The 15,328-nt window shown below is 36.6% G+C and overlaps 1 protein-coding gene across 2 annotated transcripts in view; it reads right to left on the bottom strand.

Annotated features, from left to right (window-relative positions):
* Positions 1-240: 240 nt before the first annotated feature.
* Positions 241-15,328, bottom strand: part of SEMA3A (semaphorin 3A) — a 174,745-nt gene continuing 159,657 nt past the window's right edge. For both annotated transcript variants that reach the window (XM_075489787.1, XM_075489841.1), the window contains 3 exons: positions 11,892-11,959; positions 6,101-6,243; positions 241-4,522 (listed from right to left, as the gene is read on the bottom strand). In XM_075489787.1, coding sequence (XP_075345902.1) covers positions 4,067-4,522; positions 6,101-6,243; positions 11,892-11,959 — 667 coding nt within the window. In that variant the 3' untranslated portion in view covers positions 241-4,066. The remainder of the gene's footprint in view (positions 4,523-6,100; positions 6,244-11,891; positions 11,960-15,328) is intronic.

Below are 15,328 nucleotides of genomic sequence, written 5' to 3'. Positions count from 1 at the left end.
TTTCATTTCAGGCATTATTAGTTTGTAGTCTTCAAAAAGAAACTATAAACACCATTAATAAAAATAGCAACCCTTCTGGCCTAGTGAACAGAGCTCATATACGTTGATAGCATTATATTGGCAACAATGCACTCCATATGCTCATGAAGGTTATAGGGCACATTTCCATGTAAACAGTCAAGACAGTGAACTTCAAATATTTGGAAGAAATGTTTATTTAACAACTGAATACATGCTAAAAGAAATAATTTACAGCAGCAGTTTCATTACATTTTTTTCTCTCCAGTTTTCTAGTTCCCATCTGAATTGAAGTGATAAATACAGAAGTAGAATTATTTACTATCCAGTGAGGAATGTGCTTAAAGAATAAGCGCATAACTTTGGCACTGATATAGCAAATAAACCACCTTATCACCTGTGTGGCAAAATCTTGCATTTTAGTATTATGCTGAACACACTGAAATGGAGTACCTCTAGATAACAGTACTTTACACTGTACCTCCTTATCTAGTCAAAAATATTTACATCTCTTTTGGCTAATGTGTAGGTAGCAAAAACTGAACTATTAAACACATACCATTGATATTCACTAAATAATACATAAAAAGGATCAGTAAATGCGCATTCACATGCATTTAATTTACTTTTTTTTTTTTTACATAGTGACTTTATTGGGTCATGAAGATTTAATTCTGTTCTGCAAAGATGCACATTTTCTCAGTTTGATGTTGTAGTTTAACATAACCATACAGTTTTTAGGAGCCATTGAACAAATTCCCATCTTCAGTGATCCATGCAAGTGCAAAGTGTAGATGAGTAAGAATAAGATTAAATGTATTTTTGTTCTTTGAAAATGGGTATCTTAAAACAAATCAAAATAGATCTTTCTGGTTATAAATGAAATCCTTTATTTCTCTCCAGCTTAAACACAACATTTTACTTACTTCTTCTAAAGTCCGTAACTAGATGTTTAGAGGGTTTTATTGACAATTTACAGAAATACCATTTTTACCTTTATCTTCAAACCTTATGTTGATTTAAATAATAATGACACAAATGGGGGTATGATTTTTACTGAAGCTGCAGGGCATCTTTCTATACATTAATTCATTAAGGCCTGTGTTCTTTGAAAAAAATTCATTTGACGTCAGTATTAAATTCTGTTTTAACTTGACCATAATATGAACCTGAAACTCAAAAATTTCCACTGCTGGCTTGATCTTCTGCCCTCTTATTTATATAAGCAAATACAAGACATAAACAAGACTACTCATGTCATTGAAGATTGGATTGAAGTTTGTAAGATCTGATCATGTCAATTGTCCAATTAGACTGCCAGGTTATGGTAAAAACGTTGCAACTTCTGTAATTTTTTTCCCACAAATTATCTTTCTTTGTATACAAAAACCTATTTTAGAATCCTGACTTAATTTTATCTGTTTCTTCTTCAGGGGTGGTGAAAGAGGTTGGGTTTGGTTTGATTTTTTGCAGCAAGTTGCTATAGAACCAGTTGCTATGAGCATGGTAGAGAAAAAAGTTAGATAGCAATTCCATTAATATGTAAAAAAGGAAACAAAGTCATTTAGGGTCTGTTGAAATCAATCTGTATTTTTTCCACTGAATTCTTGGAGGTTTATTTTAAAACTGTTTCCTTTTGTAACAAAGAGGATTCTAAAGACTCGATGGTGCACAATAGCCCTACACAAAAGGCTAAAGAGTGTTCTGTGATTACAATTAAATAATTCAGCTGACAACAATGTTGAGAAATTAATCATAAGCTGAGCTGAAAAATTAATACTTCTGTACAGGAAAGCACATAGTTGAACCTATGTTTTAATTCATCCCTATTCAGCATATCATGAAAGCATGGGAACTTAATAGCATATTAAAGTTCACAGGAGTCAAGTTAAATATAAGAGAGAATTAAAGTTGTTTTAAAACGAAATTCCCAAGTGCTTTCCTAACTCATGGTCTTACAGCCTTGTCCTGGTCTATTCCATGATGTTTTTGCTAAAGAATTATATGACAAAAAAACCTTGCAAGTTCATCCCCTGCAAAAGATTCAAAGGGGACGAAAGTGACTGGACCATTAGTGAAAATCCAATTGCTATGAAGACAAGAAGCCAAGGCTTCACTAATCAGAAGGATACTTGAATTAGTGAGTGGCAAGGAGACTGGGACATATTGTGAGAGATGCTGTCACAGCGGTTGTGTTGTTTTGTATCCAATAAGGCTGATGATAGTGTACTGACTGATAAATTAAATAATCTGGAGTGAATAACAACAAAACAGATCAGTCATCAATACAGACACACTTTTATATAAAAGCTCCTTTAGCAAACTAAGGACCTTGTTCTAGTAATTTTCCCCACAATGACATTACTTGAAATTATGTCATTTACAGACTCTACCAAGATAAAATACGGGAAGCTGGAGAAAGATGACCTCAAAAGAACTGGACGCCATAGAACTGGGGACCAAAGGCACATCTGTGCTGAGGTGAATAAATCCACAACTTATAACCCTAAACTGACACTTATGGTGCAAGTACATTGTCTGTTTTACCCTGTTGCTCTCCTGTATATAGAATAAGACAGAAGCACAGGACCAAATTATCTGTTAGTTTAAACTAGTCTTAAGCTGAACTTCACCAATTTACTACTGCAGCAGACTTCACCCACAGATAAAACTGTCCCTTAGATCTTAAAACAGAGAGCTGGCTTTGAGGTTACTATTTACGTGGCCTAGTGTTGGTTCTTTGCATTTGGGTGGTCTGGCCCACAGAAAGAATGGAGCACTGAGAATCAGTAGTGTGGACATATTTCTACCACTGAGCTGGGAACAAAACTCCTTAAACTGAATGTGAGCTTTGCTCATGGATATATGACAGTCTATGAGCCACAGTATTTAAATATTAGCATTCACAAATATTTACGAACCAAGAAAGCAAGAGTGTAATTAGTAGAGGGTATTTTAATGCTATTTACTTTTTTTAATTAAAAAAAAAATATACAACTGAAATCAATGCTCTCCTCTTCATTGGTTCAATCTATAGCAAGGTATTATACAAGTTGCATCATTTCAAATACCATACTTAGAAAAAAAGAATGCAGAAGACTTCCATGCTATACAGCAACTTTCATGTTAAAATAGCTTAGTTTTAAAATCGTTTTGAAGTTACATGTCATATAGAATACTGAGAGGGGAGGAGGTTAACTGCAGTGTGACTAGCTCCCCTGGAAGATTTTCCAAACAAAAGAGTAAAGCAGCTCATAATTGGAAGTTGTCTTTTTTTCCTCTAAACCAATAATTAGAAAGCACAATATTTCTAAGACAAAAAGTCTAATCTATTTTAGAAAAGAGCTAATGTTTGCTGCATATTTTTCATGGTACATTTAAATTATAGTTTTAATAAAATACATCTTTAGATCAAAGCTGAAAGAAGTCATCAGTAGTAGGCCAGTGTACTCCACATTTTTTGTTCTTCCAGATGATGGATGGCTTATGTTGTTCAGATTTCCACAAACAATCTCATTCAGTATTGTTTTTCTTCTTCTAGTACATATAAACAGAAGAACTGGTAGACAAAACAAGAACAAAATCCTTGTGTCCAATCACGTGTTTAGACGTTCATCAGCTTAATGAGTTCATGCAGTTTTATATATAAGTCTAGAAATGGTAGTGCTAATGATGAAAGGTGGGTTTTGTTTTTCTTTTCTTTAAGATGACAGCATGAAATACAGCATTTTGTTTATATCTCAGGCAAAAGAGAAAGCAAAACTTGTCTGCTGAACACTTGCAGAACTTTTTGAGCGGTAAGCTAGGTCCGGATAAGTTATCATCCTTGAAACTCTGGTCTTTCTGGTCTTAGAATCAGAGCAGAGAGGAAAGACTTACTAGGAAAGTTAGAAATGGATTTTATTTAAACCTGGTGGAAATTGTTTGAACTTTCCACCCTTGTAAACATCCACATAATGCCATGAAAAAGTTCATGAATATTGCATTTTTTCCAGTTATCTGTCTATACAAGTTTCTACTTGGATGAGGTTCCTAGAGGTAATGTAGCTCAGACACTCCGTGGTGCCCTCTCAAATTCATGGGTCCTCCTGTTCCTACCTTTTTTATTCTCTTGTAGGTGCTTCCACTTATTTGTATTCACCTGCGCATTGGCAGGCCTTTGCCGGCGTTGTTTGCGGTCTCTTTTCCAAACCTGCTCACAGAACTCATCCATTGTGTTGAGATTGGGGTGATTGATTAACTGCATGAAGTCTCTATACCAGATCTTTTGACTGGGGGTCATGCTATTGGTAGCATCCTTGGTCTTGGAGGCATCACCATCTTCTTCTTTATGGAGCAGCTCTTCCAGGTGGTCAGTATCAATTACTTCCAGGGTCACTTTGAGCAAAGTTTGCATGAAGCCATGCTCCACAGCATGACAAAAATAAATACCAGAGTCTCTCCGTTGAAGACTTCGTAGCAATAGGCCCTGTTCTGTTCGGATCATGCGATCATCCACTTTTATCTGTATTGGAAAAAAGTAGTAATTTCAATAGTTATCTTTCATATATGTGCAAATTATCCTCTAACCGTGCTAGTGCCTTGGTACTGCTCCTTTCAGCTGGTAAGACTTGGCCAAAAATCCCAAAAACCATGTGAATGGAAAACCCCTTGCCAGTCATCTGTAGTTATGGAAGGCTCAAATACTCTGGAAAAACTACAGATGTATTGCAAAGAGTTTGGGGGATTAAGAATTTACTCCTTAGTCCTTACTGCTGCTGACCAAGGATCTGTATCAACTCTGTCAGATGGACTTGCTGGTAAGATTACAGAAGATGCAAGCCTATAATCAGCAGAGTCAACATGGATGCATTTGCCTATATTACCGAGGTCACATTTATCATTATCTTTTACTCAAGCCTAGATATATTTGTGGGAAAGGTTCTCTGTCTTACTATTGTTCCTTACTACAAAAGCCCTTATGCATAGAAGTAGGTTCTGCATAAGTGGAGAATTTACAAAGAAGCAATAAGGATTAAATCTCAAAATTTTAATATTCAAAAAGCAGCTCTCCAAAATACTGTATTCTTCTGAATTAATTGATATCTAGAATATAATTTCATTCTTTGAATGCACATGTCGCTGCAGGCAGAAAGGGCACAAACCTGTTTGCTGCTCTCTCCACCAAGAATAAATTCTACATAATTTACTACTTATGCAAACAAAGCAAACAGCAAAAATATCTAAAGCTGCTAATGTAACTAAGTATTAAGTACATGCTTAAAAAAAAATGCTTCAGAGTAGTTTGGGTATATTTACAAATACTTCAATGCAACAAACAAGTTTTTGTTTTCTAGCTTGATCTCCCTACATACCAGAGTAGATTATTCTCTTAAGATATGTGTGGCCTAGCTTGATAGTAACATGACTTAAGAACCAGGGTGAGTAATAACATAAGAATGTTGGTGACAAGAGAAGGAGAAAAATAAAGTATCTGCTTAGTGCAAGCAGGGAAAGTCAGTGATTTTGCCTCTATGAGTATTGCTTTTGATGAAAAAAATGTACAAGTTTTCATACCCTTGTGTCCACTACAGTTCCCAGTCCTTCATTCTGTCTCTGTCTTCTCTGCAGTAGTCTTAGAACATGCAGTGCCATGCAAGCCTTAGAAATGCTCCTGTTATACTGTTTCAGTCAAACAGTATAATTAGATGAATGCAGTTAAACTTTTTTTCAGAGGCATTTTAAAGGTTTTTGTAATATTTCAGTTCAATATAATCCTTGTATGATGCTTTAGGTGGTACTTATCTAGCATGCTATCTTTCTGTATTTCTGAGATATTTAAAGGAAAACCAGTGTGTTTTGCAGGGGGTCCGACCAGGATATGAATGTTTTCTGATGTAACAGTCTGTGAAACCTATTAGAGAGCTTATGGGATTTTACAGTGATAGGAGTAAGAGTATGGTGAAGAACAATAGAAATTAGAAGATTCCAGAGAAATTCTGCTAAACTAAAATACAGATGGACATTATTCTGGGAAGGACTCAGGTTCAAGTATATCTTCATAGAGAAGACTAGTTGCATCTCTTAATTTTTTATGTTGTACCTCTTCTTTGCGGTCATCATTTTGCTTCTGGAATTGCCAGTAGACTACGGCACGCTGAGATTTTGGACTGCACTCAAGAAAAGTGCTGCTATTCTCTACTCCATAGATAATCTTTTCCTCCAGAGTCTGACCACTTGGGTTATCTGTAAAGCAAGAAAAAAAAAAGAAAAAAAGAATTAAAATTACCAGGAAAGAAAAGTCTTAATTGCTAAGTGAATGTTTGTTTAGAAATTGGGGTCCCTTAAGGCATTTAAAGATAAAAACCTTAAAAGAAAAAATTCCCTATATCGGTATGCCATTTGGAAAATCTCCATCAACATCTCTATCTTTGTACAGATCCCTGGTAGGGGGTTTTTTATTATTTTTGTATTTTAAATCCTAACAGCTGTTAACATCTCAATATGTGAAGTTAATGAATTTCATTGTGAAATTTTGTGTAAACCTCATTATTATTCATCAAGGAAAACATCTAGGACACGACAAGAATTTTTAATAGCAAACTGTATGCAGTGAGAAAACTCAGGGTGTAGTTGTGGAATGTCTGTAATGATGCCTCCTGGGCTCTATGATCATAATACTTTAGAGCAAAGTAATAAAACATAAGGCTATTTAAAAGTAGTATAATGTGTTTAGATTATATGGCACTGCAGTTTGCTGAAGCTGTTAATGACCAGGAATAATGTTTTTGGGGAAACAATCTTCAATTAATCATTTCCTCTCATACTGATATAATTTATGGAAATGTAATGAGGTTAATAAACCAGACATTATGGGAGGGGAAAAAGAAAGTTAAATAAATTACTTCCTTTTATAACAAAGTTTCAAGATATTCATCAGCTTGCTGGAAATATCACATAGCTATAGGACTTATATGGCATTTGATTCTTCTCCAATACCGCAGAGGCTGTAAGGCATCGTATTTCAACTCTCCACCTTAGCTCTTTAAAATGCTGTTATGGACTTAAGTGGCAACAGCACAATAATCCTGGGGAGTAGATGGGGAGGAAGGGGTTGGTAAGCTATTTAACACAGTGTTGGTCTCATGGGGTTTCCTGTCTCTTTGCCATTATTTGTCGTTCTTTCCATTTCCCACTTTTGATCTTTAGCACTGGAAATCTTTGAGGAACTTCTTTTGATACATTTTAACAGCAAAATGATGTCTAATTAAAATCCTCTCAGAGAAATCCTTTGTCAAGTTTTGTTTGCTTTCACTGCGCCTTTATCATATTGGCCAGGTTGTTTAGCAAGCACAGGCTGTTTGCTAGATGACTGAGCCAAAGGTAAAAATAAAATTGAGCTCCTGGTTTGTTTTGATACAGCAATCATATGTCTTTCTGTAATGACTTGCAGCCCTGAGAGAGGATGGGAGAAGGGATGGGGGACAGAATAGGAACTGGTGCTTGCCCAGTTCTCAGTAAGGAAACGTCAAATGGCCTATTAACACTAAACAAATAGGGAATGGGTTAGCTTCCTTTCCTCTGCTGGATTGTGAACCTTTCCAGCAAGTAAGTGGGGTGCTATATAAACAACTAAGTGAAACAACTTTTATGACACCTCTCAGAAACCACATCCCTATGAAGAATGTCAGTGCAGCTTTGGGCCAGGAAGATGGGGAGCGATGGAGGAATGAATTAGAAAGCAACGCAGCAAGAGAAGAGTAAGACAGCTGGAAGAGAATGTAGCCAAGGGTATCAGTTGTAAGGTCTGAGATGGAGCATGGGTGAATTTGTGTCAATGAAACAGAGGAACTGGAAGTATGTGAGGAGATTCACTGAATATAACTAGAAGTGATAAGATAAAGATTAGAAATGGAGATGACTGGCTGATAACTCATGGGTCCAGATTCAACATTGTGAATGGCTGACTGATGTCCTGACTTTTCTGTTTCAAGTTAGGTACTCTAATTTAGGAACAGAACTCACATGGCTGAGCAGGCAGCCAAAGGTCCTCACATAGTCAACGAGAGGCAGTTTGATGTCTGACCTGGGATCCACAACAGATAGCACATGTAGGGCTGCAGCATAAGGCAGTCAGTAGGAAATGTCCCCTTTCATAGCCTGGGACACATACATTACTGCTCCAGTGATGTGTTTCTGTGAAACAGAGATTTACAGGCTTCCAGAACAAAGGATGGAAACACAGGGATTTCACCGTAGGATGCACACTCTATTTCAATTCCTCTCTCCCAGGCTCCATGACCTTTGAATCACGGTTGCAGAATGGCCCAACTTCAACAAGAGCAATCCAATAGTTTGGGTGCTTGTATTGGAAGTAGAGCTATCAAGTCAATGTCCTAAGCCTAAGTGGACTTTGAGTCCTCTTCTCCCACATCCCAAATAGCTGATTTAACTAGCAGGTTACTCATTATGTGGCTTGCAGCACCACTTGAGTATATTTTCCTGAACACAGCATGGTCCCAGTGAATTATATAGGAGCAGAGCACATGTAACACTGGTCTCATTAGATCCAAGGAGACAGTCTTCTAGATCCTAAATATTGGTACAAAGGACAAAAATAGGTATTTCTTTGGCAAAGCTCCTACTGCCCATGAGCAGTAGCATATTTTAAGTATATAGAGAAGTATCTACTGGAAAACTTAGGTACCTAAGATATCCTTAGTATCTAAGAACCTGGTCACAAGTTTTCGTGGAAATTACCTTGAATGTGGGTGTTCTGATGCCATTTCAAACTTCTGAGTGTTTTCTTGGATCTAGTCCATGGCATTCTACTGTGTTAGAGATCACCATGGAAAGTGGCAGAAGCTTCCTTTAAATTTTCTCACAGCTCCAGAAAATATAGTATGGGTGACAGTCATGCAATAAGAGAGGAAGGGTTTAAGAGATCCTTCAAATTCCATTTCCATGATTTAAGGGAGCAGAAGGCAGGTCCAGAGATGTCTATAAAGTTCATGTAATATTGAGCACGTGGAGTGCAAGAAAGTAAGCAGAGTGACGGAATAATCTCAGGATCAGAGTGCAGCTCTGGGACTGAAGGAGAAGCTGAAGAGACTAGAAGGCAGAATGAAAGTCTGGGAAGTTCAGAAGAGCAGCTGGAGGAATTAGAAAGCTATAGAAGTCATGAAGTTGGTTATGAAATTCAACCCAAAATCCTGTCTGAGAGCTGTAATTCCCAAAATGAGCCCAACAGCAGTATCAGTTTGCTACCCTGATAAATATCCGTTAAATGAATAATTTCTGACATAACTGAAGAAGTATGAAACACTAAGTACTTATACCAAAATTGATGAATTAATGAATTATCAGATGAATCAGCAGATGAATTAATCTCACTATACAGTTAAATTCAGAGTGATTCTTTGAGCTTCCCCTGGGATAAATCACCTAAAAAAAGGTGCCTCTTCTTTTACAAATTCTTCAAAAAAAGAACTTGATTAATTTCTTGATAGCACTAGTATGTTATGTTTAAAAAAAAAAAAAAAGTTCTTTAGCTGACACAAAGGCAATCATGCTTTTAGATTTAAGCATTAATGTCTGGCCAAACATCTGTACAACTAAGGATCCTCAACTCCCTCTAATGTTGCTGTGTAGTCATTTTATACTACTTATACATTTGCACAAAAGGGCAACTGAAATAGCTACCTAAACCTTATTAAAAGCATTATTGCTTCAGACTGATATCAAAGTACGTTTCTGCAATGTCTTTAGAAGTGAGGTATACATTAAGAGATTGTTCTTTTTTCTTGTTTCTGTTGGTTCACATGGACAATCAACTGGCAGTTACTGCAAAGGAATGTGTAGAAGAGTAGTAAATGATTGCTGAAGCTTATTTTTGAAGACAAACCCAATTCTTCATCTGTTGTCCAGGAAACTACTAGTCATAACCAAGGAAAAAACTCAGCCTAACTAGGCATAGAAAGTTTATGGGCCATGCAGCTGTCTGTACAATGCACGATCATGTGTAAATGGTGAGTAAATATAGGAAAAAATTATTGATTTACAACTCAGAATTAATAGAGACAATTTTACTCAAGAACAATCTAAAACATTCATTAAGTAAAGTATTTTGACAGTGCATCCTTAATGTCTAGGACCTAGAACTGCATTACCTCAGTATTTTTTGTAAGTTACTGATTCTTCTAAGCATGCTGTCTTCATTTCACTGTTAAGTAAAATTGTCAGTGATATCTTGTCTCATACTTGCTCTGCTCATTTTGACAAAGCTGTATGAAAGCTCTTTGTGATCAGGTGTACCATATAATAGGTTTTTCCTGAGCTTGAGTTCTCACGACTGTTGTAATGAAAAAACTGTGCTGGATTACCCTCTTCCCTTTGGACAGAAGATAACTTTTCAGACAAATATGTTTACCAAATATGGGAAGATATAAAAAACGAAGTGTTTTGAAATCCTTTTCTTGTCTATGAAGGTAAAGAACAGACTTACAGTTGTATAAATCACAGCTAGCAAGGGCAAGATAACATTAAAAAAAAATGGACATGTGGTAACCCAGATCATCATTTTATTTGTGAGTAAAATGTCCAGATAGAAAGCTAAGACATGCTTCTGTTGGTAATAAAACCCACATTTAGTGCCTGGTGAAATTTTCATATTGGGGAAATGAAAATCTCATCTCAGCCCCAACATATGGATGGTCTCATCTGCACTGTATAAGCATTACTAGATATCATGCAACTGGAAATTTGTGAACATTCTGCTAGTCCACATTGACTAGTTCAAATCTAAACTCGTTGTACATTCATGAATTCTCAAAACTTGACAACTACATATTGATCGTAGTCTATTCATGCATTTTTCCAAACCCTTTTCCCCACTGAGTAGCTTGACCTGAGTCTGACATCAAGAAGTAAAAAGAAAAGCTATAGTAATGTTAGCTACAAGTGAAAGGAAGGTAGAGGAAACTATTACTGAAACATAGTGGTGGTGAATTATAGCTGACACAAAAGCATAACTTTGGACTATTTATCATTCTTGCTATTACAAGGACTGGAACGACATGAGGGTTTTGAGGTATCTCCATTTTCATCCACCTCTTCTTTATTTTTCCCAGAAATCTGTCCAGTGGTTTAACTGTTACAGATGTACCACAAACATGAGTAATCATTTTTTTTCCAGCAGAGGGAAGTATTGCCTAAGTGTTCTCTTCACTTACAGCAAAACGGACATTTTTCATTTTCTGAGTAAAGATCTTCTGAAGAGTTTGGCAACAAATTAGTAACTGTGAGAAGCTGATCAGCCAAACAATTCAAGAAAGGAAGATCTGGCCAACACACTGTGAAAATGAAACAACCGACAAAAAACAAAACCAAAAGATGTCAAAGAAAACCCATGCTGAAAGCACATGGGGCAGGCCTACTGCAAGGAACGTCCTGATCTTAAGGGCTGCTAGTGTGGCACCTACAACAAAGGCCATTCCATATTTAGCCAAGGTAGTTAATTATGTGTTTGGTTATCATCCTATGCAAACTATATGAAGCAAGGTGTACATACTTCTTGCTGTTCTGAAGGAGATATGACTCTTTTCTGACATAATATGCCTAGCATGATGGTATGGTATTAGCAGGACAGTGAAGCAGAAAAATTAAAATGCTTAAAACTGTTAACTTGAGGAAAAACAAAAAACACCCCAGTCTTTAGTGTCTGATCCAGGCCATTATAAGCAATCTAAATTGGGATAATGATGTATTATATTTGTCTTTCCCAGATGTCCAAGACAATTTCACCAACAAATCATTCATGCGCTTCCTACTCTACCCATGCACAGTCTGTAAATTACATACAAATTAGTTGTACTTCAGTCATACCCATAACTCACCATGATGCTGCAGGTCTGAGCAGTGGGTAAGTGGGTCTCCATTTCGGATGTCTTGTCGTCTGGTACGTCTGCAAATATCATATTTGAAAACTGTTAGTTTGCCATGACTGAAGAGTGGCAACATATATATAATGGAACAGATGGAACATATATATAATTACATAGGTCACACCTAAACAACACTAGGAAGGAAATCATATCGTTACTACTATATTCTATGCATTATCACAGTTTGTAGAATCAAACTTACTCTTACAGGTAAAGAATCAGGTAAGAATCTACTTTTATAGCTAGAATCAAACTTTACTCTTACAGGTAAAGTCTTCAGAAACTGGTAAATGCATACCTCTTGCACTGAGCCTATGAACTTTATTTTAACTGTTGGCAACATTGATCACAGACAAGTGCATTACTTGATTCAGAGATACAGGGACTGCTAAGGGATCAAAGTATATACAGTACAGTTTAACATGCATCAAAAAACATGAAGAAGCTACAGCTTCTCTGCAAGTACAGAATACTTTAAGTATCATGGCATCTTTCAGATAAATGAAATGTTAGGATGGATGGCTTTGAAAGAATGTCATAGTGCTGTACTTTCTACAAAATCTAAATTAAAATACATAAATCATTTTAGCCACTACAGATCTCACCAAAACATTTCTGATAAAACCTTTTCCAAAACTGTTGCAAATAGTTTTGTCTTTAGAATAAACAGAGTAAAACACTTGGATAGGAAGATTTTGAAATTTCATTTATTCCACCCTTGGTGGCTTGAGTCTGGGTTCCAGCTTTTATTGCATGTCCATTTAACGTAGTATATTCTTTCCCCAGTTTGATTTCCACTGGCTGTTTTGGAAAACATATTGATCTGTGCTAAAAAATGTTGTATTTCACAGAAGAAAGCTTTTAAATACAGTTTTATTTTGCATTTGTTGTTCTCTCTTTGTCTGCTCCTATTTTTATTTAAATAGCTCTGACACAAAATTCAACTGTGCCAGAGAAAAAGCGTTTCATATAAAAAAAAGAAAAAAGAACAAGGCAAACAAAGATGTGTTTCAAGTGTGAGCACTTTACTTTAGGAATCGGAGAAAGCCTGAGGGCTTGCAAAATTAGAGGAGAACAAAGAGGATTAGGCTGCTGAACAATGCTGTGATTTCAGATTATGGTATCCAGCAACGGATATGCAAAAGTCAAGTAGCCTTGTAAAAAGCACTGTTGGTCACTCCCTTGTGACAACAGCCCACATTTTTAAAAAGCCATTGTTCTGCAATACAGAGACCGTCTCTTTCCAGTTCACTAGCACTGTTTGCAGACTCGCACTAACAGCCCAGCATCAGCACATACTAAGAGTTCTCACAGAGGCACCATCAACTGCACAGCTGACTCTTCTTGGCTGAAAGATTTTAACCATATTTTTTTCCACTAAAAACTACTGAAATGTTACACCTGAAATTAGCTATATGAAGTATGGCAACAGGTTTTTGTGGGAAAAAAAAAGTCAGAATGTGCATTTTTATATTTTTCTGAATAAAAACTCCTTTAAAATAATGAATTAGGACATCTTAGCATGCTTTAATAGAAGCAATCTTCTGTTGATTTGATATATGATCCAAAAAATGTACTATTCCTAATTTCAGATATCATCTTCATATTACTCATTACCAATGAATAAAAATACACCCAAGACATAAGGAACCATAAAATTTTGTTACTCCTTCCTAAATTTTGAAATGCAGCGTATTTATAGGATACTATTTGTAGAAAAGAAGTCTGTGGAAAGACTCATATTACTGTCAATGGAGTTTGGATGAGATGTTTAGTTAGAATCTGAGGAAAATGTTGCACATATCACCATTGTATCAACACGATGATTTATGAAATATGAACCAGAACATATCTGCATGGGGTAAAGTTAAGTGGTCACACTACAGGAGCTCTGAACTGTCATTTAGGCTTGTAATATACACAAAGAAAGAAAAGAAAAGTAAAATCATGGCTCATAAAAGCTCCTTTTCAAAAAAGAAAAAAAAGAAAAAAGAGCAAAAAACAAAACCCCAAAATCAATTATTAGTAAAGCATCTGTGCAATTGCCTCGGGACTCAACTTTCCCAATATTTCTGGAGCCTAAAATTACAAGGATTCATTATTAGGAAAATGTTGACATTTAAGCTGTTTCCAGCAATGCTGATTTTGTCACAGATGCATTCAAAGCTGGCTTGAGGCAGTGGGTACAGCAGGTACCAAGCAAACAGAGGATCCTCTCCCCCAATAACACAGACCTTTATTCTGCTGCCAAGGGAAAAATGGGCAGACAGTGGCTTTTCTGAATGCATTGTCAGGATCCCAGCCTCCCAGGACTTACTTTTTCTTTCATAGTGGCCTCAAGAAGAGTAAATGCTTCACCCCAAGGTTTTGCTGTAGCTGTGCAACCCATCTTAGCCCCAGTAACCCTGCCCCTTAATCCCTGCAAGAAGAGGTGCCAGTCCCTTTACCCCTGATGGCAACAGTGAACTCGGTCTGCTGTTTAATAAGTTGGAGAGACGGATAACGAAAAGACAAAGAGCCCTATTTCTTCCATCAGTGTAAGCAGATGGATGCCAGGATGATGTGCTCTATGGGTCTTGAGATGGGCTGGGAGTAGGAATGGGTGCTAGGAAATGGTGAGAAAGGATGAGGTTCAGGGATAAAGATTAGTAGGGAGGCAGCAGAGAAGAGTGATTCAGTGATTCCTGACCTTACTGTCTCCTTCAACTCAGAGGCACTACTCAGCCACACTGACTTCTAACCTTTAAAACTTTCAGGTCAAATTAATCTCTCAGTCTCTCTTTGAAAACCTTACTGTTCCCTCTCTTCTCTTTCCTTTTCCTCCTACAGAGACACTGCCGTGCTCCCACCGCAAATTTGAATTTAGCCCATGCAGCTGAGAAAATTTGACCAGCTCTTCTTTTGGGATGGGTTCAGTTTCTCCTTTGTAATTCTTTTCTAAAGAATTTCACAAAAACCTTGTCTCAGATTAACTGTGTTTCCTGGTGCAAAATAGAACCTGATGTTCCATAAGCAGCTTTTTCTTTTGTCATCAGTATTTGTTTAGCATACATTGTAATGCAAACCTTGAAATTTTAATCCCCTCCATCTGAAAAGTCTGTGACACAAATGTTACTTCCTACCCTTTACCACACTTCACGTCCTGCAACAACCAATCCAAATCTGGAATTTGGAATCCCTACATTCTCAACTAAATATTTGCTACTCACTTTAAAATAAAGATAAAGGCTCCTTATGCATATAAACCCTTGGGCTCCTTGTTTCTTTAAAAGTGTGAGATGTTTGGCATATTCGGTTTAATGTGAGCACTTTTTTATCATTTTAGCCAATTTATCATGGGAATCTCAACACTACAGCAATACCTGTTTTTATTTGCAAGTGATTATCAA

Source organism: Mycteria americana, chromosome 1 (genome assembly GCF_035582795.1).
Source record: "Mycteria americana isolate JAX WOST 10 ecotype Jacksonville Zoo and Gardens chromosome 1, USCA_MyAme_1.0, whole genome shotgun sequence".
Taxonomy (NCBI): Eukaryota; Metazoa; Chordata; class Aves; order Ciconiiformes; family Ciconiidae; genus Mycteria; species Mycteria americana.
Note: the sequence above shows the minus strand (reverse complement) of the source record. Positions and strands in the feature narration are given on the sequence as shown.